General features: G+C 40.0%; 1 protein-coding gene across 1 annotated transcript in view; it reads left to right on the forward strand.

Annotated features, from left to right (window-relative positions):
- Positions 1–22,615, forward strand: part of gbe1b (glucan (1,4-alpha-), branching enzyme 1b) — an 88,241-nt gene that overhangs the window by 19,768 nt on the left and 45,858 nt on the right. The window contains exons 5-10 of the mRNA XM_050060429.1: positions 1,117–1,252; positions 5,159–5,249; positions 6,741–6,950; positions 15,790–15,905; positions 17,390–17,517; positions 17,822–17,920. Coding sequence (XP_049916386.1) covers positions 1,117–1,252; positions 5,159–5,249; positions 6,741–6,950; positions 15,790–15,905; positions 17,390–17,517; positions 17,822–17,920 — 780 coding nt within the window. The remainder of the gene's footprint in view (positions 1–1,116; positions 1,253–5,158; positions 5,250–6,740; positions 6,951–15,789; positions 15,906–17,389; positions 17,518–17,821; positions 17,921–22,615) is intronic.

Genomic DNA, 22,615 nt, shown 5'->3' on the forward strand with positions numbered 1-22,615 from the left:
AATATGCTGAACCATTGCGATGGATTCAGAGTTTGCAGTGACGCCAATTATGTTCACCGCACGGAGCGTTTAACCTGGCAACAACTGCAGCCGGCTCACACGTGATTGATCAATATCACGCGGACTACAAACAGCCTAGCACCGGAAACCAGGGCTCTTCCGCTCTTCTTCCGGAGGCAAGATCTCCGGGGTTTGCCTACAGACTCTACATTCACTAAATGTAGAGTCTGTAATAGAGACTATGTGGCAGCAAACGCTACAAATTGTTAGATTTGGTTTTAGATGCCAGGGAAGGTCATATTGAGGTGAAAAACAGATCAGATTTTTTGTTTTGTGTGAAAACATTGGGGCTTAATTTTAAAAAACCTCATCACAACTCTCATTGTTTGATAGTTAAAAAAGCATAAAATGATTAAAAAGAAAATGTTTCATCAGGCTAAACGCCTCTGTTATGTCTCTAAAATGACAATATATTGGATTTTTTTCAGTGTCAGCTCTTAAAATAACCTCCCGTATCCTGGTCCTTCCATCACTGCTTTGATTTCTTGCAGTGTGAAACAGTTTCATTTGGAATCAGCTTTACGTCTCACATCCACAGCCATTGTGGCCATTCTTAGTGTGGGTGCTTGATGCTAAGAGGGTCTGAATGTGTCTCAATGCTACTTGACGCCCTCAGCACAAGTGTGCACAAGCAAAACAATAAGAGGCTATTAAAGACCACCTTGCTTTCTTTATCGCTTGTTATTTGGCACCATTTTAATTAGTGGAGCACTCTTACTGGCAGTATACTCGCTTTATTTACAAGTGGCTCAATCATGTACTTCAAACAGTGGGTTCACATGGCCTGGTGGGTAGCCATCAGGAAATTTGTTCTATGTATGAAACAAATCCCTTCCCCATTGTGTAACAGGGACAGTGTGAATCATAGATCATTTAATGTTTAACAAATGTTATGCAGGACCATTGTTAGCCTCTGTGGTAAGACATTGATGCAGAGACCCACACTGTGTCTTTGGCCTTGTGGCTCATAATTACTCACCAAATGTAATATATTTTAGTAATTTTCAGGAATAAGTGCTGCTGTGATTTTCTGTCTAATTTTGGTTTCCTCTCCAGCAAACCAACCCTCGGCCAAAGAAGCCTAAAAGCCTGAGAATATATGAGGCCCACGTGGGCATAGCTTCACCTGAGGGAAAGGTCGCCTCATACACCAACTTCACATACAACGTGTTGCCTCGTATAAAAGACCTGGGTAAGACATGAGGCAACATGAGATTGTTCTTCCCCCCTTTTGGCGTCCCTCTTATTTTGCTGGCTAAAGTGCACAGCAATCTTCCTGCTGTGATCCTTTTCACCTAAGTGTCAGTAAGGGCTTTTGTTGACTCAACTTGAGAACATTTTATATCTTCTTCAGCCAAGACCAGTGAGGAAGTGAAGTATTTAGGTGATGTTTATATACCTCCCTACACATCAAATCAGAGTCAGCAGTGTGGCTGGAAAAAACACCAGTTGAAGGGTTCAAAATGCATTTTTTCTAACTGCCAGTGTCCTGTGCCATCTATGTCGACACTGGTCCATAACTGCTCCTCCAGTAGCAGTATTTTCAGTGGCAGACCTGTCACACCCCCTCTGCACAAAGCCACATCAGCAAGTCAACATCCTGTTTACTGGCATGACCTGAAGGGATCACTGACTGTTGGACAGTGTTTTGTAAAGAGGGCTCCACAGCACAAGTCACACACCACACAGCACTTATGGATCCAAAACAGACAACTTATTTCCATTTCCATGATTTTGAATCAGGCAGCCAATAAAAGAGAGAAACAATTTTACAGCTCCTTGTATCATTCAGAAAAACAATACAGACTTGGACTTAGGGCTAGACCAGGGGTCTGCAACCTTTGCCATTAAAAGAGCCATTTTTGACCAAAAATAATTTGAAAAAATCTGTGTGGAGCCGCAAAACATGTTTGAGCCTTATAATCAAGGTAAATAGCCTATTAAGTCTAAATTAGAGTATACTTATGGTCTAAATAAGCATTTGTTAATATGTTTTACCACAAGGTGGACACTGTGCAGGGCACTATTTATGATTATCTGGTACTTAAATTTTGCAGAGCTGGCAGTGAGAGCAAACAAATCTGTCCACGCACTACTACATTCTCTATTTTATTCAATTTACTTTTTTGGATTTGGCATCCATAGCTAACCAGCCACTGCTATCGAGGTTCAGCAACATTTGGATTCATAGAATGAATTTCCATAGACTTCTTTTCTCAAAGGCTCAAGGAGCCACTGGACAGGGGCTAAAGAGCCACATGTGGCTCCGGAGCCACAGGTTGCCTACCCCTGGGCTAGACGATATGACCTCAAATTTATATAACCATAAATTGTCACAATTAGTTTCAAATCAATATATTTAACAGTAAATATTCTTTATACCATTTTACAGTACAGACTCACTTCTGAATTGTTTGTTCAGATTAGTTCAGTATAACCCTCAGAGAATTTGGCTGTCTGGTCTTGACTGTGGGCTTATTGATTAGTTGAACTGCTAGTTAAATGTCACTGCCTGTTGCAGCTATTCTCAGTTTAACTATGTAGGATGCAGACAATTTATTTAACAGATATGATATGTCAGCTTGGAATGGCAAAAGATCTATGTCTGGAAGCTAATAAATTCAGTTTAGCACCGCCTTGCTTTTACTTGTATATGCACAAACGGAACCATGTAATTTTTCCATACTTGAATTCCATATGATTTAAAAGAAAAAAGAAAAAGATTTAAAAATAAAAATCTGTTGACTGTGATCATGGTACTTCAAACAATATTTATATCATCTTTGTGAAAGTAGTATAGCAGACAGAGGACTTGAAATTATCTTGAAATTATGTTTGAATTTGAATTTAAGAAGATTTTAATTTGCTTCCCCTATGCATTTAAAATAAATGAAGAGGCAAATGACTCTAGTTGAGGAGCAGTTTGCACGGCAACAGGAAATTTAAAAACATTAAATCATTCATTTTTAATCACAGTGAAAATTGTCAGTATTATTGAGTGCAAGGGCCAATCCCAATTCTCTTCCTTTAACCTTACCCCTTGGTTGGAAAACTCGCCTGGCTGGATAGTTTTGCAATGCATCCTGGGAAATTCAATCTTCCCCTCAGTTGAGATGGGTTCATAAGTGTGCATCACACGACCCTTCAAATTAAGTGGGGATTTAAGGGGCTGAAAAGCACTTCCCTAAAGTTTGGGACACCCTAGCCCTTCGCGGGAACATGCAAAAACAAGGGCTAGGGCCAATTTTGAGGGGAGCTGTGAGTATTGGGACAGACCCTAAGTGTTTGCTCTGCTTGCGGCACAACTTTGTGGATGGCTATACCAGCTCACCTGTCAGTCCAACACAAAATGTATTTCTTTTAATATGCCTTACAAAAAAGTCTATTTGTAGTTGGTCCATAGACCAGAAATATGCCTTGCCATGATGAAAATTAATCCAACGTAGTATAATGGTTATCAAGTCTCATCCAAAACCACACACACTAAATTGTGAACACTTTTCCTGATGATGGCCCTGTGTGTAATCTTATCACATCTCTCTTTTTTGAAAAAACAAAACAACAAAAAGAAATAGAAATAATGTTGAGGATTCAACTTTGCAATGAGTAATTTTGAACGAATGTTAAATGACATCTGTTTCCATTCATTATTGCATTTCAGGGCTGGAGGATGGTGTCAACATTACTGCTTGCAGCTATGATTAAGATTAGTTACACTCTAAAGAAATATCACTGTGCTTTGACTTGTGACTCGCGTCTTATGTGGTCTCATTACACGTTTGACTCATTAACTGTGATGTGTGATTCATTTTCATAATAACTCGACTTATAATAAAGAGCTAGATTTAAATGTGCCTTTAACCTGAAGGAAAATATCCCTGTCTTGGTTTGCAGTTCTGCTCATATGAGATGTGGCATTATTTTGCATTTAAATACAGCCTGCTGCACTGACATTATTAAAAGGCACAGATATGACTGGCACAGCAAACCAGGAGCAATCTGATAAATGCTGTTTCCTTGGTTGTGTCATCCTGTTTAGTGGGAAAGGAAACTGCCAGAGTAAATGCTGTCAAAGAATCTACCTGCAGCAGCTGAGGGAATCTGCACAATAGGATTCTCCAGGAGGCTAAACTCCACCGTCTCTAGTGACGGCTGCCTTTGCCTGCCATTTCATTTTCTTGACTGTGGAGAGAGTGTATATATAAATATAAAAAAGAGAAACTTCCTCTCACCCCAGTGCTTTGTCACACTCCTTCAGAAGCCAAAGTTTTTTTTTCTCTCCCTCTCTCTAGCCTGAAAAGAAGCAGCGATATAAATAAATAAATGTGCTCCACACAACAGTGAGAAACCGCAGGGCCTCCCTCTGGAGTGCTCAGTGGCAGTTAAAAAGCCTGTTGTTCTCTTATTCATAGAAGCAGTTTTCGTAGGTCGTTTTGAAATGTTGTACATGACCTCCTGACTCTGATAGCTGGTGTTTCCCTGTAGCCGCAGCTTGTCTTTAGGATACCAGAGCTTGTGTCAAAAAGGAAATGCCTGGAGCTCACATATACAGTACAGTGTGACTGACACAGGTCAAATAGTATTGAGTCGTGATGTTTCCAGATGCTTTCTGAAGCACACAAATGTGGCCCAACATGAGAACAGTAGAGGCTGTTTGGATGATGGTGTCGGTTTTTAAACACACCTTGCACCTTTTATCCTGTGTGGCCAACCAACCCCACACATCATAAGAATTATTTTCATTTTTCATTGATGTTTGGGTTATGATCTAAGCAGCTGCTGTCATTTTAAGAGAAATCATGAGAGAAGATGGAAGACAGTACTCCCTCCAGTTAATGCAGAAAAATGAGGCTATCCAAATAGACTAGATGTAAAGCTCTTACGTATTAAACTAGATGTAAAGCAATATGTATTAAACACACTTTTTTTCTTATTATGCATAATTTAGTGGTTAACCATCAGCTAATACCTGAAATATTTGCATCAGTTAGACAAAGTCAGATCAGTAATATGGTAGGACATCTTTAGACACATAAAATTCAGAAAAATCTTTTTGATATACATGAATGTATTTCTTTTTCTGCTCTCTGGTGCACAGGATACAACTGTATCCAGCTGATGGCTATCATGGAGCATGCCTACTATGCAAGCTTTGGATATCAGATCACAAGTTTCTTTGCTGCCTCCAGGTAAATGCTTTTCAATTTCAGAGTATGATTTATGTATTTTGTACACACTTGTGGCAAAGGTGTCATGTGAAAAAAATCATTTAAAGTTTTAATCTCTATGGTTTTATATTTTTTCATAGTTGAGTTTTTTCAGCATTAGTCATTCAATCCATTTGCATTTTGTAATTACCTGTCTGTATCGAAGTGTCATTGTTAGTGGCAGGGTCTGCCATTTTTTGTGTTCGAATCAAGTGATTCAGAAGAAACGATGCATGCACAAATGGAAAGCAATGTGGAAGACGAAAGCCAGTGTACATTTCACGTAATGTGGAAAGTAACATTCAATCATTAGTCTAGTGTTACCATGCCAGACGACACTTTTTACAGTCATCTTTAGTCTTCTTTACTGAAACAACATGACACAGTGAATGTTTTCAGCCCCACCAGTACTGACATCTTAAAGATTATGACTTGAAGGCCTATTTTTCATTTAGTGTTTCACGTGACATTTTCACCACTTTACCTGTCACTCATAGTATCTGCTTTTTAATACAAATAGTTTTTAGAGAAATTGTGTTTATTGTAAGGGCTGAATGAATAACTACACATGATTCTGAGGACAAAACTGAGCGAGCAACATCCGGCTTCATAGAAATAGTCACCTCAAATCAAGGTTAGGAAGTCTGACACCAGCAATAATCTCTCTGTAAATACATTTGCTGTTAATCCAGAGAGTGGAGGGAGTCGTAGATAAAGGTGGACTAGTCGGAGTATTTATCTTCTTTCAGAGATCCCTCCTTCCTTGCTTAGAGTAGAGCGTAAACCCAAAGTGTAATGTATATAGTGTAATTTCACCCATGATTGATCTCTCAGTGTCATTTAAAACCTGAGCGGTCGAATACCGGGAAGTGGGGTATAATACTGTTGCTATGTGTCCTGTTTTGCAAGGAAGCTGATATAATGATAGCTGGAAGGACAGACAGGACGTTATGGGACAATATGAGGAGTGTACACAAAGATATGCATGTGTTTGTATATGGAGTATACATCCATACACACAGTTACTCTGTGGAGTGTCCTGTGAGATCTACATTGTCTTCCTCTTTATGGCTCTGTAAATGGTACTTTCTGAAGAAAAATATGAATTCAGTGTGTGTTCCTGCACCTTCTCTTAAATGTTAGGCCTGTTGTCACTGTGATGCTAATTTAAGAAAAAAACAAACAAACTCAAAGCCAAGGACATTTTTGTTCATGGTCATCACCTTGTGCAAGTCACCGACCAGGTTTATTTTTAGGAGAGGAGGCGAGTTAAGGTCTAGTATTTCAGCTAGGCATTAGATAGAGAAGTTTATTGTTGTGAGGACCGTTGGTCCATTTTTCCTCTAAGTGTAATTTTAAGGATTTAGATTCAAGGTTAACATTGGGCTCGGGGAATATTTGACTTAAGTTTAGAGCATGAAATGGAAAGGGTTTAGGACTCATACAAATTTGTGTTCATGTGTGTATTTATAGTCGGTACGGTACCCCAGATGAGCTGAAGCAGCTGATAGATGTGGCTCATTCGATGGGCATCGTGGTGCTCTTGGATGTTGTTCACAGCCACGCCTCCAAGAACACCGAAGACGGCCTGAACCACTTTGATGGCTCCGACTCGTGTTTCTTCCATGCTCCACCCAGAGGGGAGCACAGCCTGTGGGACAGCCGCCTCTTCAACTACTCCAGGTACCCTCTGTCTGGTTCCACTGTGAACTTCTGTACCTTATCTCCATGTTTGCATACATTCATCACTTGTGTTCTTTATGTGTGGATTTGGCTTACATGCATAAATGGTGCAGTCAATGAAAGGGTGTATATTTAAAGATAAATTAGATATTAGATAGGTTTATCAAGACTGAATGACACGTTTCTACACTGTGTCACATCAAGACAGATAAACAACACATGCTGTTTCTTTTCAGAATAAAAGTTGACCATAAAGGTTACTGGCATCAAAATAGGTTGTGCAATGATGTGGAACATGTGGTTGCAGCGGTTAAAAAGGTTCTTATTGATCGCTAACAACTGATTATGAGGTCTTTTTTAGATGTAGTGTGAGCTTCAAAGGGCATAAATAATACAGAAAGATGTGCAATGTAATTAAATACCAATACGATTACTTCCTGTTCTAAAGTAGTAGTGCAAATGTACCTTCTCTTTATTTAGTGATACTAACAGTAGATCTGCATCAAACCAGTACAGTGAGACTTCTTAACTTTGGTCATTGACTTTATGCTACTGTAATTTTATTGTAATTAAATCCGACATTACATTTTTTTTCTGATCCTTTTAGCGCCTTTCATGATGTAAAAGCAAGGAATGGCCTACCAATTACTGCAATTTTAACTCAACGTTATGCTTTATCTGTGGAGATTAAAAGCTGCATTTAAATATTAAATTTGATACTAAGCCCAAGAAGGAGATTTTAAAGCAGCCACAGCTGCATCAGATATGTAAACATTTACCTTTGAAAACAAGGCCGATAAATGAGCCCTATGGTCTTAGCGGTTCTGGATTTAATAAAAAAATATATGTAAGCAACATATGAAGAGGTTGATAAATGAGGCCAAATGGGAGCTGACAAACCACTCTGTATATTCTCTCTGAGTATCTGATACAGCATGATGTGCTGAAGGTCAAAAGCAAGACATGATCTCAAAATGACAGATTACATCTCTCACCATAATGGCCACGCAGTCAGGTTCGCTGTTAATCTGATATTCCTGAGGCGTAGAACAGGCCATTAATGGTGAATGTAAGTTTCCTCAAATGCTCTTGATTTTACCTTTTACACATTTGGCCGGACAGGTGTTGAATTTTAATGCATTATGAGTAATGATTTGATGTTACAGTGTTGGCAGGCTTTGGTAATGTTCATATTTTCAGCTAATTACAAAAGTGTGGGGGAAAAACATGAAAGGCCTGAAGACGGCAGGCTCTGCTGGTGCTTAGAGTACACCAAAACTATTGATTGGTGTTGTTGTAGGCCCTGTTAATTAAGTGTCTCTCCTCTTGCCTCTGTACCCAGAAAATGATCCCAGCGCACATTAAAGAGGAGCAGGCACTGTTGAGTCTATCAAACGCTTTTTTTTAACTCGCTTTTAATAAGTGTGTGTCGGTGTGCAGCAGTTTCCAATACATTATACAATGTTTAGTGTCGGGCATGGGGGCTATAATAAGAGAACAAGGTTCTTCTTTCATTACTTATTGAACTCTCCTCATATCCGAAGCACTCATTAGACACGGTGCAGACATATGCCACGACTGGGAGGCATATGAGGAGTCATTTGTAAAAGCCCAAAGGAGCTCCGCAATGTCATAGTCGGTTCATTTGTCTTCTCTGCCTCTCACAGGTTGTTTGGACGTGTCGTTTGTGTCAAGCTTTTCTGCTACTCCCTTTGGAAGGAAATGAACCTCAGAGGCTAGCTGTGATCCTAGTGTGAAACACAGCCTGTTTTTAATCAAGCAGCCCTGCTATCAGCCATCACAGTCTGACCATGATGTTCTTATTAGGTTGACAGAAGCTGACTGATACTGGCTATCAGAGCAAAGATATATTTTCCTCGTTGCTGCCTCTTCTGCTCCGCTTCCACTTCTGCATCTTTATCAAAGGGCACTTTTTTTTAGTTTGTATGTGTTTTTCTTCAACTTTTCCTCATAAAACATTCAGCTCAGGCTGAAGAGAATGCTGTTTAGATGGATACCTGCTATCCAGTTGTTAACTTGAGTTGCCTCCAAGTCAAATGTGTCTGCATTACGCTTACTGCAGACGCTTGCCCTTGTTGACACATCAGGAGGTTCTGGCATCTCTTTAATGAAAGTAGCTCATACTTCTACTTATTAAATACTTGAATTGGGTGAATAATTTGAGTATAATGAAGGAAAGGTAATACATTCTTTGCCCGAACCTTTGCTTTGAGCTTAAATATTCCAAATGCCCTCGAAACATCAGAGGATATTTTGCTTGTATATCAATTGACCTTCTGATAAAGACGTTTTAAACTCTGAAACCTATCAGGATGTCAGTTTATGTGAATTCACAAGGTGATGCACCTGACACTCAACTTCTCTTGATGTGATAAGCCGAAAAGAACGAGGGCATATCTGCATTATTTGTTCGCGGCTGTTTCCTTCATGAACCTTTTCAAAGACGCCAAAGTCACCTTGAGACGGTGACCGAGTGAATAGAGCCCGTGGTTCAGCGTGTAGGGGGCTGGCAGCAAGAGAAGCCGAGCCTTTTTGCAGATCAGGGCCTTCAGATGTGAGAGTTCTAAGAAGCTTGATGTGGGCTTGTTCTGTAATCCCCCCACCTCTCTCCGGATCATTTGCATCCATTTTTCATCAATCTTTGTGTGAATTCTTAAGATATGAAAAATAGGCCCAGGGCCAGGCTTTTGAAAACTCTTTTTAACTCTTCTCCACGTTCTCATGCTGAGAGATCGGCCCTGTGTTTGAGGACCAAGGAGCAATAATTCTCTCTTTGACAAGATTATTCTATGCGTGTCTTTTTATGACGTTCAAATATTTGTTAATGATGTGTGGATGGGGTAATATAAATAGTGAATATTTCTGTGCCTCTGTACCGCCGTTGATCCTAAATGAATGAAGACAAAAGATAGCTTATAGACATTCACTAAATGAGATTAGCATTGCTTGGATTGTAAGTGTATTCTACAGTATGAGAGCTCAAATAAAGCAGCATCATAAAATTTAGGCTGTCTGATGTATAATATGGTGCTAAATCCATTGATCAAGGTATGTTTTTATAATCCATGCAACCCTACTGTCACTCCTATAAAAATTAGCTTTGCCGTATAGGTTTTATTACTACAAGCTACTGTCATGTATAAAATTTCAGTCTTTGTTTCACAGTACAGTTGCACATGCTGTTTTTTTAATGAGAACATATTATGGAAGAGATATTTTTTCTGAGGCATGACTTCTGACAGTGTGAGATGTGTCTCCATTTTTATTATCAGCTGTTGGACTTACAGTGTGCCAGCTTCCTTAAACTGTTAAATTCTAAAATAACAGAACTGTACACAAGGGAAGACATGTAGGGAAGCAAAGAATCATCCTGCTGATAAATGGCAGGTTTTTATTTTAAAGAAACAGAGCAGAAACCATCACAAAACAAACCCCAAGAAAATCGATCTCAATCTCCCTTTGGAGCATTTATGTTTTTACATACTTGGGCCAACTTTTGAGAATATCGGGGCCTGGCTACTGTCTGATCAATCAATAAACTCACACTTGAAATGTCAGCTCAGTCCATATTCAGTCATTTCGGTATTTAGTACCCATGAGTTATTTCCCCCGCCCCATCAAGTCACACAGCAAGGGGGGAAAGCTGTTTTTCCCCTCTGGTGAGCTCTAGCTAATGAGCTCAGCTTAGCTGTAGGTGTGCATGGTGGCTGGTTGGAGCTGCCTGTAGTGCTTCCAGTAGGTGCTGGATGGAGCCAGTGGGTCGGAACATAGCAGCTCTGCACCCCCATGCCCCTCAGCCCCTTAAAACTATCTGACAAATAGCAAAAAAAAGTACCATGGCAGAAATATGTGCAAAGAGCTTTCTGTTAGCAGTTAGACGTTTTCATGTGAAATGAGATGAATAAGATGCCTCTTAAATACCCATTTTATAATGTCAATTGCAGGGAAAAGACATTTTTAAGTGTTACCAGCAAATTGAATTATGAGGCAATGAACTCAGAATCTTTTTTTTTTTTTCCAGTGGCAAGAGATGTTTATCAAGAGCCAAAGTAGAGTCAGTCGATAACTCATTCAGACTTAATGTTGCTCTTTCACATGATTCTGAGACTTGATTATTTACTTAGTATTAAAAGATTTCTAAGCTTTGCTATATTTGCTATTGAATCTGTTATTTACAACTAAACTGAGCTAGCAAACATTTTTGTAACTGGCCTGGAATTCCATACCAATAGCTTCTCTGCATATGACGTGATACATCGGTGCGCTACTCAGTTGGAGGGCAGGCAACTGGAGGCAAAGACTACCAGCACTGCACAAATGCCTATGATTTGTGCTTTCTACGGCTGTTCCAATCGATCCAAAAACAAGGGCCATTTTAAGTCTCGAAAACAGTAGGTCATGACAAAAAGGCGAGAATTGAAAAAAAAAAAAAGATTATTTTGGGGTGTTTTGCCTTTAATTGATAGGAAAGTTAAGCGTGAAACAAGAAGAGAGAAAGAAAGGGAACAACATGCAGCAAAGGGCTGCAGGCTGGAATCAAACCCGGGCTGCTGCGGCAAGGACGGAGCCTTGTACATGGGGTGCCTGCTCTATTCACTAAACCGCCGACGCCCCGACTTCTGTCCACATTAATTGGCCTACAGTGTAATGTTGGGAGGACAAGGTTATTTGTAACAACAGTTGTGTCCACAACTGGCAAATTGTTCAAGTTGTGAGAAAAATCACTTTCCTCTGTTTTGTGTGGATTAAGTCCAACACGAGTTTCAATTTTCTGACAATACATGCTGTCTGCAGATTCAACCAGCCCTTTTATGTAGTCACGTTCCTCTACTTCCAATTTATGCAATATAAGGATTTATCATTTCCTGCCCTCTATCTGAATTGCAGGGGTCATAATAGTCATGTGATTGCAAACAGACTATATTAAGGAAATGGTCTCTGCTTTAGCACGTCCCTTCCTCTACTTTACCAACCCCTGGGGACAGATATTCCTTCAGCTAAGCCTGTACAGCTTCACCCTCGCTTTAAGACTGACTGCCAGGTTCTGGCCCACCTCTGTTGTAAATGACTATGTGGTTTGCACATTGCAACATATGATGGTGATGCTAGCCAGCTAGCTAGCTCACTATACAGCTAAGATTTTGGAGACATGCCTATTATTTACTTGGTTCCTTTATCAGAATGGCCGTACCGTTTAGATAACTTTGGTCATTATTCATGTGAACATACACACACCTTCAGAGATATCCTGCCACTACTAAAATTGTGGTCCATTGGAGAAAAACTCCAGTGTGGGAGAATTGGCCTGCCACACTGCAATTGAATTCTGAAAGGCAGCAAGTACAAGGTGATGCTAATTACAGGTTGCTAAACATACAAACAGTCTCACAAGCAGCGGAATATCCCTCCCAGGATGCCAAGCAAAAGTAGCTAGCTGCCAGGCAGCCTAAAGAATGCCAGACAAATGGTAGATATCTGACACAAAGCAAAGCAATACAGGGACAGTCTGTCAGGCAGCTAGATGAGAGTTTACCCTGCGAGGCAGCCAGCATCACCATACTGCTTGGAGGGCGGCTTAACAATGTGGTACCAAGTATAAAGACGCATATCTTACACATGATGTCCAGCAGAGAGCATGTATTTGCATTTTACAACACACTCAGTTGTGATTGGCTAATTGAACCCTGTTTTACTGGACAGCGACTTACCTGATGATGAGAGGATGTGACAGCTAAACATAATCAACTGTCTACCATTAGTCACAAAAGTAATAGAAAATACATTTTACAACATCAGCAAGTCATATCCTTCAAGCATCTGCAGCGCATATGTGTATTTAATGTACCCACAGGCTGGATGAATACTTCCGTGATTGAATAAATAAATAAATCAAGCCTCAACCTAGAAATGTGAATTTATTGCAGATGTCAGTCTTGTCAGCATCTCTGTCCTGGACGCAATAATGGCTTCAGGGACTGGAGAAAAGTTTGAAATGCGTTAAATGAGGCACCTTATTTGTCCTTTTTGGTCCAACAAATGCACACCATCCATCAGGCTGTCGAGCATCGTTGTTTGAGCATCACACTTCTCGTGGAATGACCTGTCAGCTTCTTAAATTTATTTGGTCTTATCTGCAGCTTACCTGTGATGTTGTGAAAACAGGGACTTAAATCTTTCTTTCTGCCATCATGACAAGTTGCCTTGACCCCTTATGCAAAATTGACTTCTAGAAACACAGCATGTTTCAATTCGCTCGCAACAGAACACAAATACCATAATATGGGTCACAGTCATGTTCAGCTGGAGGAGGAAATAAGCTCTGATAAGGAGCAACTAAGCATGAAGCTGATGCGGGAAAAAAGTCTGTTATTTGAATTGACTTGTAGTGACTTTTGTAGCTGTGCTTTCTTGCAGGTAAAATAACAACATATGATAGATTATCTTATCTTACTCTACAAGCAGCAATATTAAAGCTCTACTCTATTATTGCTCCCTAACCAGGTTTCACTGTCATTGCTGAGCTTTAGCATGAGGACAGTGTAATATGCAATTTGCTTTTGTATTAACACCACAAGCCGAGTGATAACTTCATTGAACTGCATAGATAAGAGGTGTATTGCATCGGGTATAGAGATCTAACTTTCCCACTGTAATTGGACTTGATGATGAATGGCATTGTGGGTCCTAATGTGGCAGTATGGTTTCATCTTGGGCCTCTGGCTCTCACTGGCTATTATCTCCATCCCGTGAGGATACATTGTGTCTGAGCCTTTGTTGGCTCTGCGCAGTGGAGTGGAGGACCTAATCTATTTATCACAGGGTCTGCGTGACCACCCAGCCAGGCTGCTATATCGGATCATACCAGGCTCCCATGTGCTCTTCCTCAAGGGAAGGGGGGAGCGCCGATGTAACATGCAGCTTCACACCTGTCAAACAGTGCTGAGGTTGGTCATCCCTGAGGAATGGAGCATAGAGGGCAACGCATTTAAATGTATTTTTGTGTCATGGCTTACTTGGCCAAAGAAAACTGGGATTTTGTCTTTTGCCATAAGGGTTGTAATCCTCAGCATTTAGTGTTGGAACATTAAGGGGGTGAATTTAAAGTTGAGGTATTATTGAGAACAAGAACTGTATGGTGTTTGGATGGATTTTTGTAGTTTGAGATGTTACTGGAGCGTTGTTGAAGCATGAATCTGGGACTCCTCGCTGCTTCACCAACTTTTTGACATGATGAAATTGCATCATTGAAGCAAAAAATGTTGAACTGCCCCTCAGTGTGGTGTCAGAGCTGAAAAAAACAAAAACAAATGAAATTCAATATCAGACTGTTCTAATTCAAGGTCTGAATCAGGTTTGTAAACTGCTGTTGTAGACAGAGAGAGCTGAAGTGAAATCTGAATTTGCCAGTTGTGTTCCAGAAGTAAGAAAACTTTAATCAATATCACATTTACATTTTTGATAATGCAAATTACTAAAAAATTAGCCTTATCGTATAATTTTGTTAAAAAACATGTTTTTGGTTCAGTCCATTTGTCTAGACAGGGGCGGTAAAAATTTAAATGTTTCTGTTTTTGTCGCATTTAATGAGCACAATTTCCCATAAGCCCAACACCATTGTAAGTAAGATATGTTACCCCTCCCTTCCAAATTTCTATAAGGTAAGGAGACAAGGCCTGCACTACAGCCAGCCAGTGCTTTCATAGACATACCATAGATACCAAGTATCAAGAAATATGTTAGTTTTCTAGGCATGGTTACATCCAGGTACACTTGATACACATCATTACAACCATTGTTGGAGCTGAGTGTACAGAAAGCATCAGAGTTGTGGATTTCAGCCTAAGCAGAGGCAGCAGCTCACATTTAATCAGTGTCATGGATGTGTCATTCGCCTCACATCCACTGTGCTTTACTGCTGCTTTCGAGCATGGCATCCATGTGTACAGTGTTTCATTTGGCGCTCATTACGCACACCACATAGAGACAACCAAATCTTTAGTTTGAACCGATGTTTCCATGGCAACACGCCACTGAATGGGAATAGGTGATGTGCGTAGTGTACTTTGCCTTGAGTGGCTGCTCAGATCCAGATGACTCTCCCATCACTCAGTCAGGAACGGGGGCTGGGGCCATTTATGGAATCCACCTCCTCCAGCCTCCACCAGCACAGTCCAGCCAACAGGCATGGAGAACATTTTCATGCTTTATAGTACACCATGGGCAACAAAATCCAGCTACAAGTTATGTTTTCATATTCATTTGTTGGTTTTCCCCTTTTTGTGGAGTATTTGCCCTCTTGCTTGTAGTACAGAGGAGCTTGTCATACGTTGAAGATGCAAGCCAAAGCGAGTAGACATATATGATTTATTTCCTCCTCAGGAGAGGGAACTCAATTCCCCTGCATGGTGTTTGTTTGCCCAAGTGTAGCATGAAATCCTATCAGTTCAAATACACGGGGATGGGCCTGGCTATACTAAACGCTTGCCCAGTGGTCATGCAGGTGGTCTGATGGAAATCAGAAAATTTCGCTGTGAACTGTAAGCCACTGATTTCTCATCCTGACAACTGGATACGTGAAAGACAGCGTCCCCTCCACGGTGTAGTTAATGAAAACACCATCTCCTGTCACTGACACTCCATCTCCAACATAATGGAGCTTTGGTTATCAATATGTGAATGTCCTGTAGCGGTGAAAATTAATCTCTGGTGCCTAAAGTGCATGATGAGATGTGTGAATAATTCACAGCTTCTTGTTTATCTGACCTTGAATGTGTGTGTCTGTGTGTGTGTGTCTGTGTGTCTGTGTGTGTGTTGCTAGCTGGGAAGTGCTGCGGTTCCTGCTGTCAAACCTGCGCTGGTGGATGGAGGAGTACCGCTTTGACGGCTTCAGATTTGATGGCATTACCTCTATGCTGTATCATCACCATGGCATGGGTAAGGCTGGTTTGTGTGCTACCCATATTTTAGGACTTGGTTGTGTTTGTAAAGCATGTCATCCTCCTCTCCTTTGAAACCCACAGTGCAGTATGCGCCACAGACTCCAGAAGCTTAGATAATAAGGCCAGTAGGAGTTTTGTTGAGGGGCCTGACTGATCCTAGCCATCATGTGGTGAAATTTTTGATCTAAAAAGCTTGTTTCAATTAAAAAACATAAGGCAACAATAGTGTTACTGTTGCCTAATTAATTAACCTGTGTCTAAATATGAAAATGTTGAAAAAGCCTGGGATGAAAAACATTTTCCAGATGATGTTTTATGAATAAGTGTAGTTGAGTGAAACACTAAAAAGTTAAGTACTCAGAGGCAAAACAGTCACTCTACTGGAGGGGGACTGGTTGACAAAACATGTTCCTCTACAGTATTTCAAATTAGGACAGCCTTGTGGGAAATGTGTTTAATTTTACGTGGTACAATGTTGTCTGATTAGATGAATTTTAGCAATTATTCAGTGAAGAGAGCCAATTAAACCAAGCAATGATTTCATGCTTTTCAATGGTTCAAAAGTTGTTGGCAGTAATGTCTTAAGAAACATAGCAATGCACCAGGGAAAGATGGGGTAGAAGAAGATGATTGGTTAATGTCATAGACAATATAAAATAAAGGGCCTAGCCACCATGACGTCACCCACTGGTTTGTGGACTGCTGTCCTGAAGCCTTGGTTTCGGCATTTTGGCCATCACCATCTTGAGTTTTTGGTGCCAGGAGTGACCATATGTGGACGAGCTGTGGAGGAGCGAGGGATGGATCGGACTCATTGACTGTGGTGACGCCTTGCAGACAGACTGTTACTCAAGCAGTCACACCGTTAAATACGCATGGCTTTAAACCTTAATAACATGTACATGGTGAGTTGTGCACCCTCTGTGCAGTTGTCGTGAATGTTGAAATTAGCGAAAGAAACCACAAGAATGTAAACATATTTATTTCTACTGTCAAGTTGGGCATTTTAACATTGGTGTCTGCAGGGACTGACTTGCTTTTAAAGCCAGCCTCAAGTGGCCATTCAGGGAAAACACCTAAAAAAAAAAAAAGTATTTTAATCGAAAATATTGTGGGGCCAAAAATAAACAAAGAGAGGTAAAAATATCTACATTATCCGCATAGCAGTCTGTAATATGTACATTATATTATTATGAATCTTTCTGAATATTGCATAAACACTGGTTTGTGCTACAATCTCTAAAGTGGCATCTCACTTTTGTAGTTAATGTACTTGCAGATAATGAATCAACAACAGTTGTCTCTGTACTAGTTTCTATGAGCCATATTACATTTATGTCTCTATGTCAAGGACTGTTCAGAAAGAAAAATATGTAGTAAAACAGCAGCAGCACTTAAAAAAAAACAAGGTATGAAAGATTTTAGAAGTCTGGGTGGAAAACATGGTGAGTGTTGACTGTGTGGGTGTTTACTCCTCAGGCACGGGCTTCTCAGGGGACTACAGCGAGTACTTTGGCCTACAGGTGGATGAAGACTCTTTGGTTTACCTGATGCTTGCCAATCACATTGTCCATACCCTTTATCCTGACTGCATCACTGTTGCAGAGGTAAAAACACACTCTACAACACACCTTCAGCTTTGCCTTACTTTGCAATGACACTGCCCTTAGCTGTTATTAATTAAAAGCACTTATTAGTTAGGCATAGCTTACTTACGTATTCATTGGTGTAATTAAGAAGTAATGCAAAAGGAAATGGGATGTCACTCTTTTTTGGCCTGTGGTATAGGATTTTCAGCCCTTAATATGCGAGTTGTGGAGTGGTATTGATGTGATCTTGGCTGACTACTGGGAATGAAACCTGTGCACACAAAGAGAAAATGTGATATGAAATAGTGTGACTTCTCTGCAGGATGTGTCGGGGATGCCTGCTCTCTGCAGAGGTGTGGAGGAGGGAGGGCTTGGTTTTGATTACCGGCTGGCTATGGCCATTCCTGACAAGTGGATTCAGGTAAGATGATTTACTTCTTTTTAATGTACCTTGTGCCCTTTCGTTGTTTTTTTTGTTTTGTTTTTTTCCCCTAGCAACTCCACAGACACGGTAGGCCTATGCTCACACAGAAACTTCTGTGTGCCACAAATACAGTAGAGAGAAAACTGAGAGCAGCTCAAAACAGGGATGAAAGACAAAGGGAGTGACAGGGCATGTTAGGAGGCATTAAACACTCTTGTGCTATATTACAGCTGAGCCTGTTGCTAAGCTTTTGAGCCTTTTAAGAAGCTTTCAAGTGTGAAACTTGAAATATAGTGACACAAGGATCTCACCCCACATTTTCCTGGAGGAGGCTTGATACACCTGGAAAGTAGTAACGTGCACAAGGGGAAATATGACAAACCTTTCAACTGACTTCAGAAAGTTATGAGTACCCTATAAATGCATATATCCTTTGGTTTACATTGTATGATACACACAGTGACAAGAAAATTGCTTTAACTCTAACAGTGTAAAAGAGAGAATGTGTATTTCATTTGCAAGTAAACAGTATTATATTCCCATGAAATGGATAACAAAAAAACACATTTTTAAAATCATAATGTCACATTCACAGTGAGAAATTCACAGATGTAAACAGTTCACATTCATTTTCTTGACCTCTGTTGGTGTTATGAAGAAAATGATTCATTTTTTTTATCCACAGCAGCAAGTTTTTCTTCCTTTTTTTTCAGTCAAACCAAGGAAGGTCTTTGTGCTTGTTCTAAAGCAGTGCTAATTTATTTTTCTTTTTTCCTCCTTAATCCTACCTGCTGTGCGAATGGGAAGGTCATTATTTATCCCTTCAAACACAGAGTTATGAATAAGTGATGGGGGAGACATAATTGTTATTGAGAATAAAAAAAGCAATAAAAGTAAAAGAAAGACAAGCTTTCATAATGTTAACTCAAAGGTCATCTCGGCACTGATCCAAGCTGAAATTTCTTTTCTGATGGTTTTTTTTATTTTTTATTTCCACAAGTGGAGCGTTTGAATACCTTTACATTTCACTTTGATTCATTATTCAGTCTGAAATGTCTGTCCTTGGGGGTAGTTTTACATGATGTCAAAGCAAAGGTTATTTTTTCTGTTTGAATTCAATGCTCTGTTAATTTTTCTCAACCAGTCAGACAATCTGAATAGTTGAAGATCAGAGACACTACTTTCCCAACAACAAACTCGCGTCCCTGCAGGTTTATCACCCTCCACTCATTCCCAAGTACAGAGGATAATTCAGCCATAATGAATTCAAGAATAAAAAGGGTCAATTATTTTCACTGTAACACAAGGGACAGAAAGCTGTGAAGAAATATAGAAAATATAATTTTAAATTGAAATGATTGGATTTTCCATGAATAAATTTTGTGTAATGGCAGTAGAGCATGACAGTTTGTAGTCCTAAAATCCAGACATCCATTGAGCGGTTAGTTCCCTCAACAGATCTCTGATGTCTTTTCACGCTTCAATAAATTTAAAAATTGTACAGTGTCATTTGTGTGTGAGGTTAAAATATGGTGTTTATGTGTTTTTTTGCAGATATGACTGTGCTAAACTCAATTGTGTGTGTATATCATTGGTCTTTGTTCCCTTCAGTGCTTATTGTCTTTAGACATTTCATTGAAAATCTTGAAAACTCGGAATGTAGTTTTGTCATGTTGGTTTACAAAGAGATTACATTGCTCTACTTACAGATGAACTATGACTTTAAAGAGCTGAAGTAGAAATGGATAAGCTTGAACTGAAAATTGGGGTTGAGAGTTGAGTTTTTCTCTTTCAAATGGCCTCGCTATCTTAATTTTAGTTTCGTCAGTACTACTGTAGTACTAGGGTAGAACTTCCTCAACATATACACCACATTGTCTTTTAATTTTAGTTTTGTTTACAGTGCACTGAGGAAAAGCTTGTTTGGAGGAGTGAAGCCTTGTGGCTAAAAGCCCTTTTGGGCAGAGCTGTTTTCTTGCCTACTGTCAGAGTTTTTCCAGTTTATCCATGTTTCCTCAAGGTTACCATCAGTCATGCCATACAGCTTAAGGTGCAGTTCTTTGCTTTGCTGTCTTCCAGACAAAATGTAGCTAATGTGTACACACTCAAACACAAAAACACAGAAAAACACACACTGAAGTAAAAGACATTGAAGAGTGTCCGCTCTTTCAGGTGACTATACAAAAAGGATGGTTTGTTTTGGGATGTTTACTGTTTGTTTTTAATATGCTGATAATGTTACGTCACATCAAAATATTGCTTCACAAATATCCTGTGTATGCTTTGCAGCAATGGTTGCAGAGGTTAGTAAAGCATGCTTAGACTTATTTACCCTCAAATATATTGATACATTAAATACCTTTTACTATATTATCATATTGTGTTTATCTCTTTGACAGTAGCTCAAAGTAACTGAAAATGGAACCCTTGATATCCTTAAATGTAAATACTCAGAGAACAATTTATTGTGGCTTTAGTTTAGTACATACATCATTCTACAGAAAACCTCCTCACTGGGCTTTGTATTGAACTCTTAAATCGCATGTATGATTGACACCAACATTGTATTAGGGCAAACATGGTGGACTTGAAAGGTCTTAATTATAGAGTACGTCAGTCATAAACCTCACATTATGATTTACATTGATGGACACGGGTTACTTATTACACAAAAGTCTGCAGAGCTATGAATTAAGAGTTTTGACATCGGGTTTAGCATATAAAATACTTCATAACCTGGGCCAACAAATTATAAGAAAATGAACAAGACGACAGTGATGGAACATAGTGTTTATATAATGTAACCTCAGTCTGATAAAATATGTTGGTAGGATGATAACAGAAACAGTTACTCTAACTTAAAAACAGAAACTTGCATATTTAATATCACCACTGAAAATAAAGGCGTGTAGGACTAATATTCACCAGCAGACATGATAACACCATCATCGAGTGGTGTGTTACCACCCAGTGCTGCTTCAGACTGGATGGGAAATTCTGGGCGCCAAATATTCTCCGTCCTTCCACAACAACTGTTGAAGCACCCTTAAGTTCGGCACTTCAGCCCAAACTGCCACTGTGAAAGTACTTAATGGCCCACAATGGGAAAACATTGTTTATAACTGTGCAGCCATCAGTATGAAAGTCCATAACTTTATGATGCTGAAGCTGAGTAGCACAGCATACCCAGCCATCAATCCTGAGATAAATAAAGGTTATTATAAATATCTTTATTTGGGAGTTGTTGTCTGTTCGGGTGGCACGACAAATGCTCTCAGAAAGCTTCTTTCAACCCTGTTTTGGAGCAATGTTTGCCCCTTCTGGACAACTTGGATGGCTAAACTGTACTTGGGATCTAAACATAACTCATAATTTATTTTCTTGATCCCCGTCATGTTTCCTCAAAGCCTGTATTAGTAAAAAAAAAAAAAAAAAAAAAAAAAAAAGCCACCCATTCATTGTCAGTATTCCACAGTTTTTTATGAAATCAGCAAATATTACTTTAGAGTGTACATTTGTAGTAAAGCAGACAGGCAGCAGGTTATCTCTGGGGATGTGTCTGTCTGTTTGGGTTGGCTGAAATGTGGATTGTTTCGTGTCTTGCTTGCTTGTGCGTGCGTGTTTAGAGCAAGTAGAGGACTTTTGTTGTTTGATATTTTGAGGGAAAATGCTGTTTGTAGAATGCCTAAAGAGGTTATCTGTTGTAAGATTCATGTAAAGCTGTGCCTTTTTATCCACTAGCCTGCACTGAAAGTTATATTTGCTCATATTTTGGTGAAAAAGCAAAGCAGTGTGTGTGACCTCGGCGCCACATGCATCCTCTTGCACTACAGTTTCTTGTGTTTCTCGATGGGGGAAGTCTATGCATCGTTAATCAAGTCTGTCTCTCACAGCGGTGGGTTTTACTCAGTAGCGAGGATGGAGGGCAGAGGGAGGGGGTGAGAGAGAGAGATAGTCCCAGACTTGACCTTCCTCGGCGATGCTTGCACTAACTGTGCGGCAGGCAGTGCTGCACCGCTGAGACGCAGCCTCCTCTACGGTAACCAAAGGTTTCACAGGATTATCCTCGGGACACCTCTGGAGAGGTTGTTGCTGCTTTTACTTTTCAAACAATAATGCTGGCATTGCAATATTCGTTTAGATACTTCTTCTGGTTGCGTTTTTTTTTTTCAATTACATTTGTTGCCTCCCCGAGGAGATTTGACATCACGTGAATCGTAAAGCTGGAGGAGAGCAAGCGAGCAGCGAAATTCATGTATTTCTGTGCAGGGAAGCATTCATATGAACATGCCTTGGTATAGTCAGTGAAGTGCACTCAGGGCTAGCCTTGCCTCTTCTCACAGAGTGTCAATTAGGGAGGGATTTGAATGGACTGAAGTGGAGCCTCCAGTGAGGGGTGTGTTGCAGAGAAAGAGACATGGAGCGGGGAGGGCAGACATTCAGGAAGATAGACAGACAGACTGCAAGAAACAGAAGGAAAGAGAGACAAAGAGGCAGAGCAACATGGCTGTGAGCTTATTTATAGATTCACACGTGTGCACCAATGAATCTCTGCCGGTTCCACGAGCGGGGCCTCACGCTGTGTTTCGTCCTCAGCATGACTGATTGATATGACTCATTTACTGGCTGCAGAAGGCTGTTAGGACCAACAGGCTGTGAAAAATTAAGATATCCTAATGAGGACCAGATAAG

The sequence above is a fragment of the Epinephelus moara genome, chromosome 2 (assembly GCF_006386435.1).
Source record: "Epinephelus moara isolate mb chromosome 2, YSFRI_EMoa_1.0, whole genome shotgun sequence".
NCBI classification, from domain to species: domain Eukaryota; kingdom Metazoa; phylum Chordata; class Actinopteri; order Perciformes; family Serranidae; genus Epinephelus; species Epinephelus moara.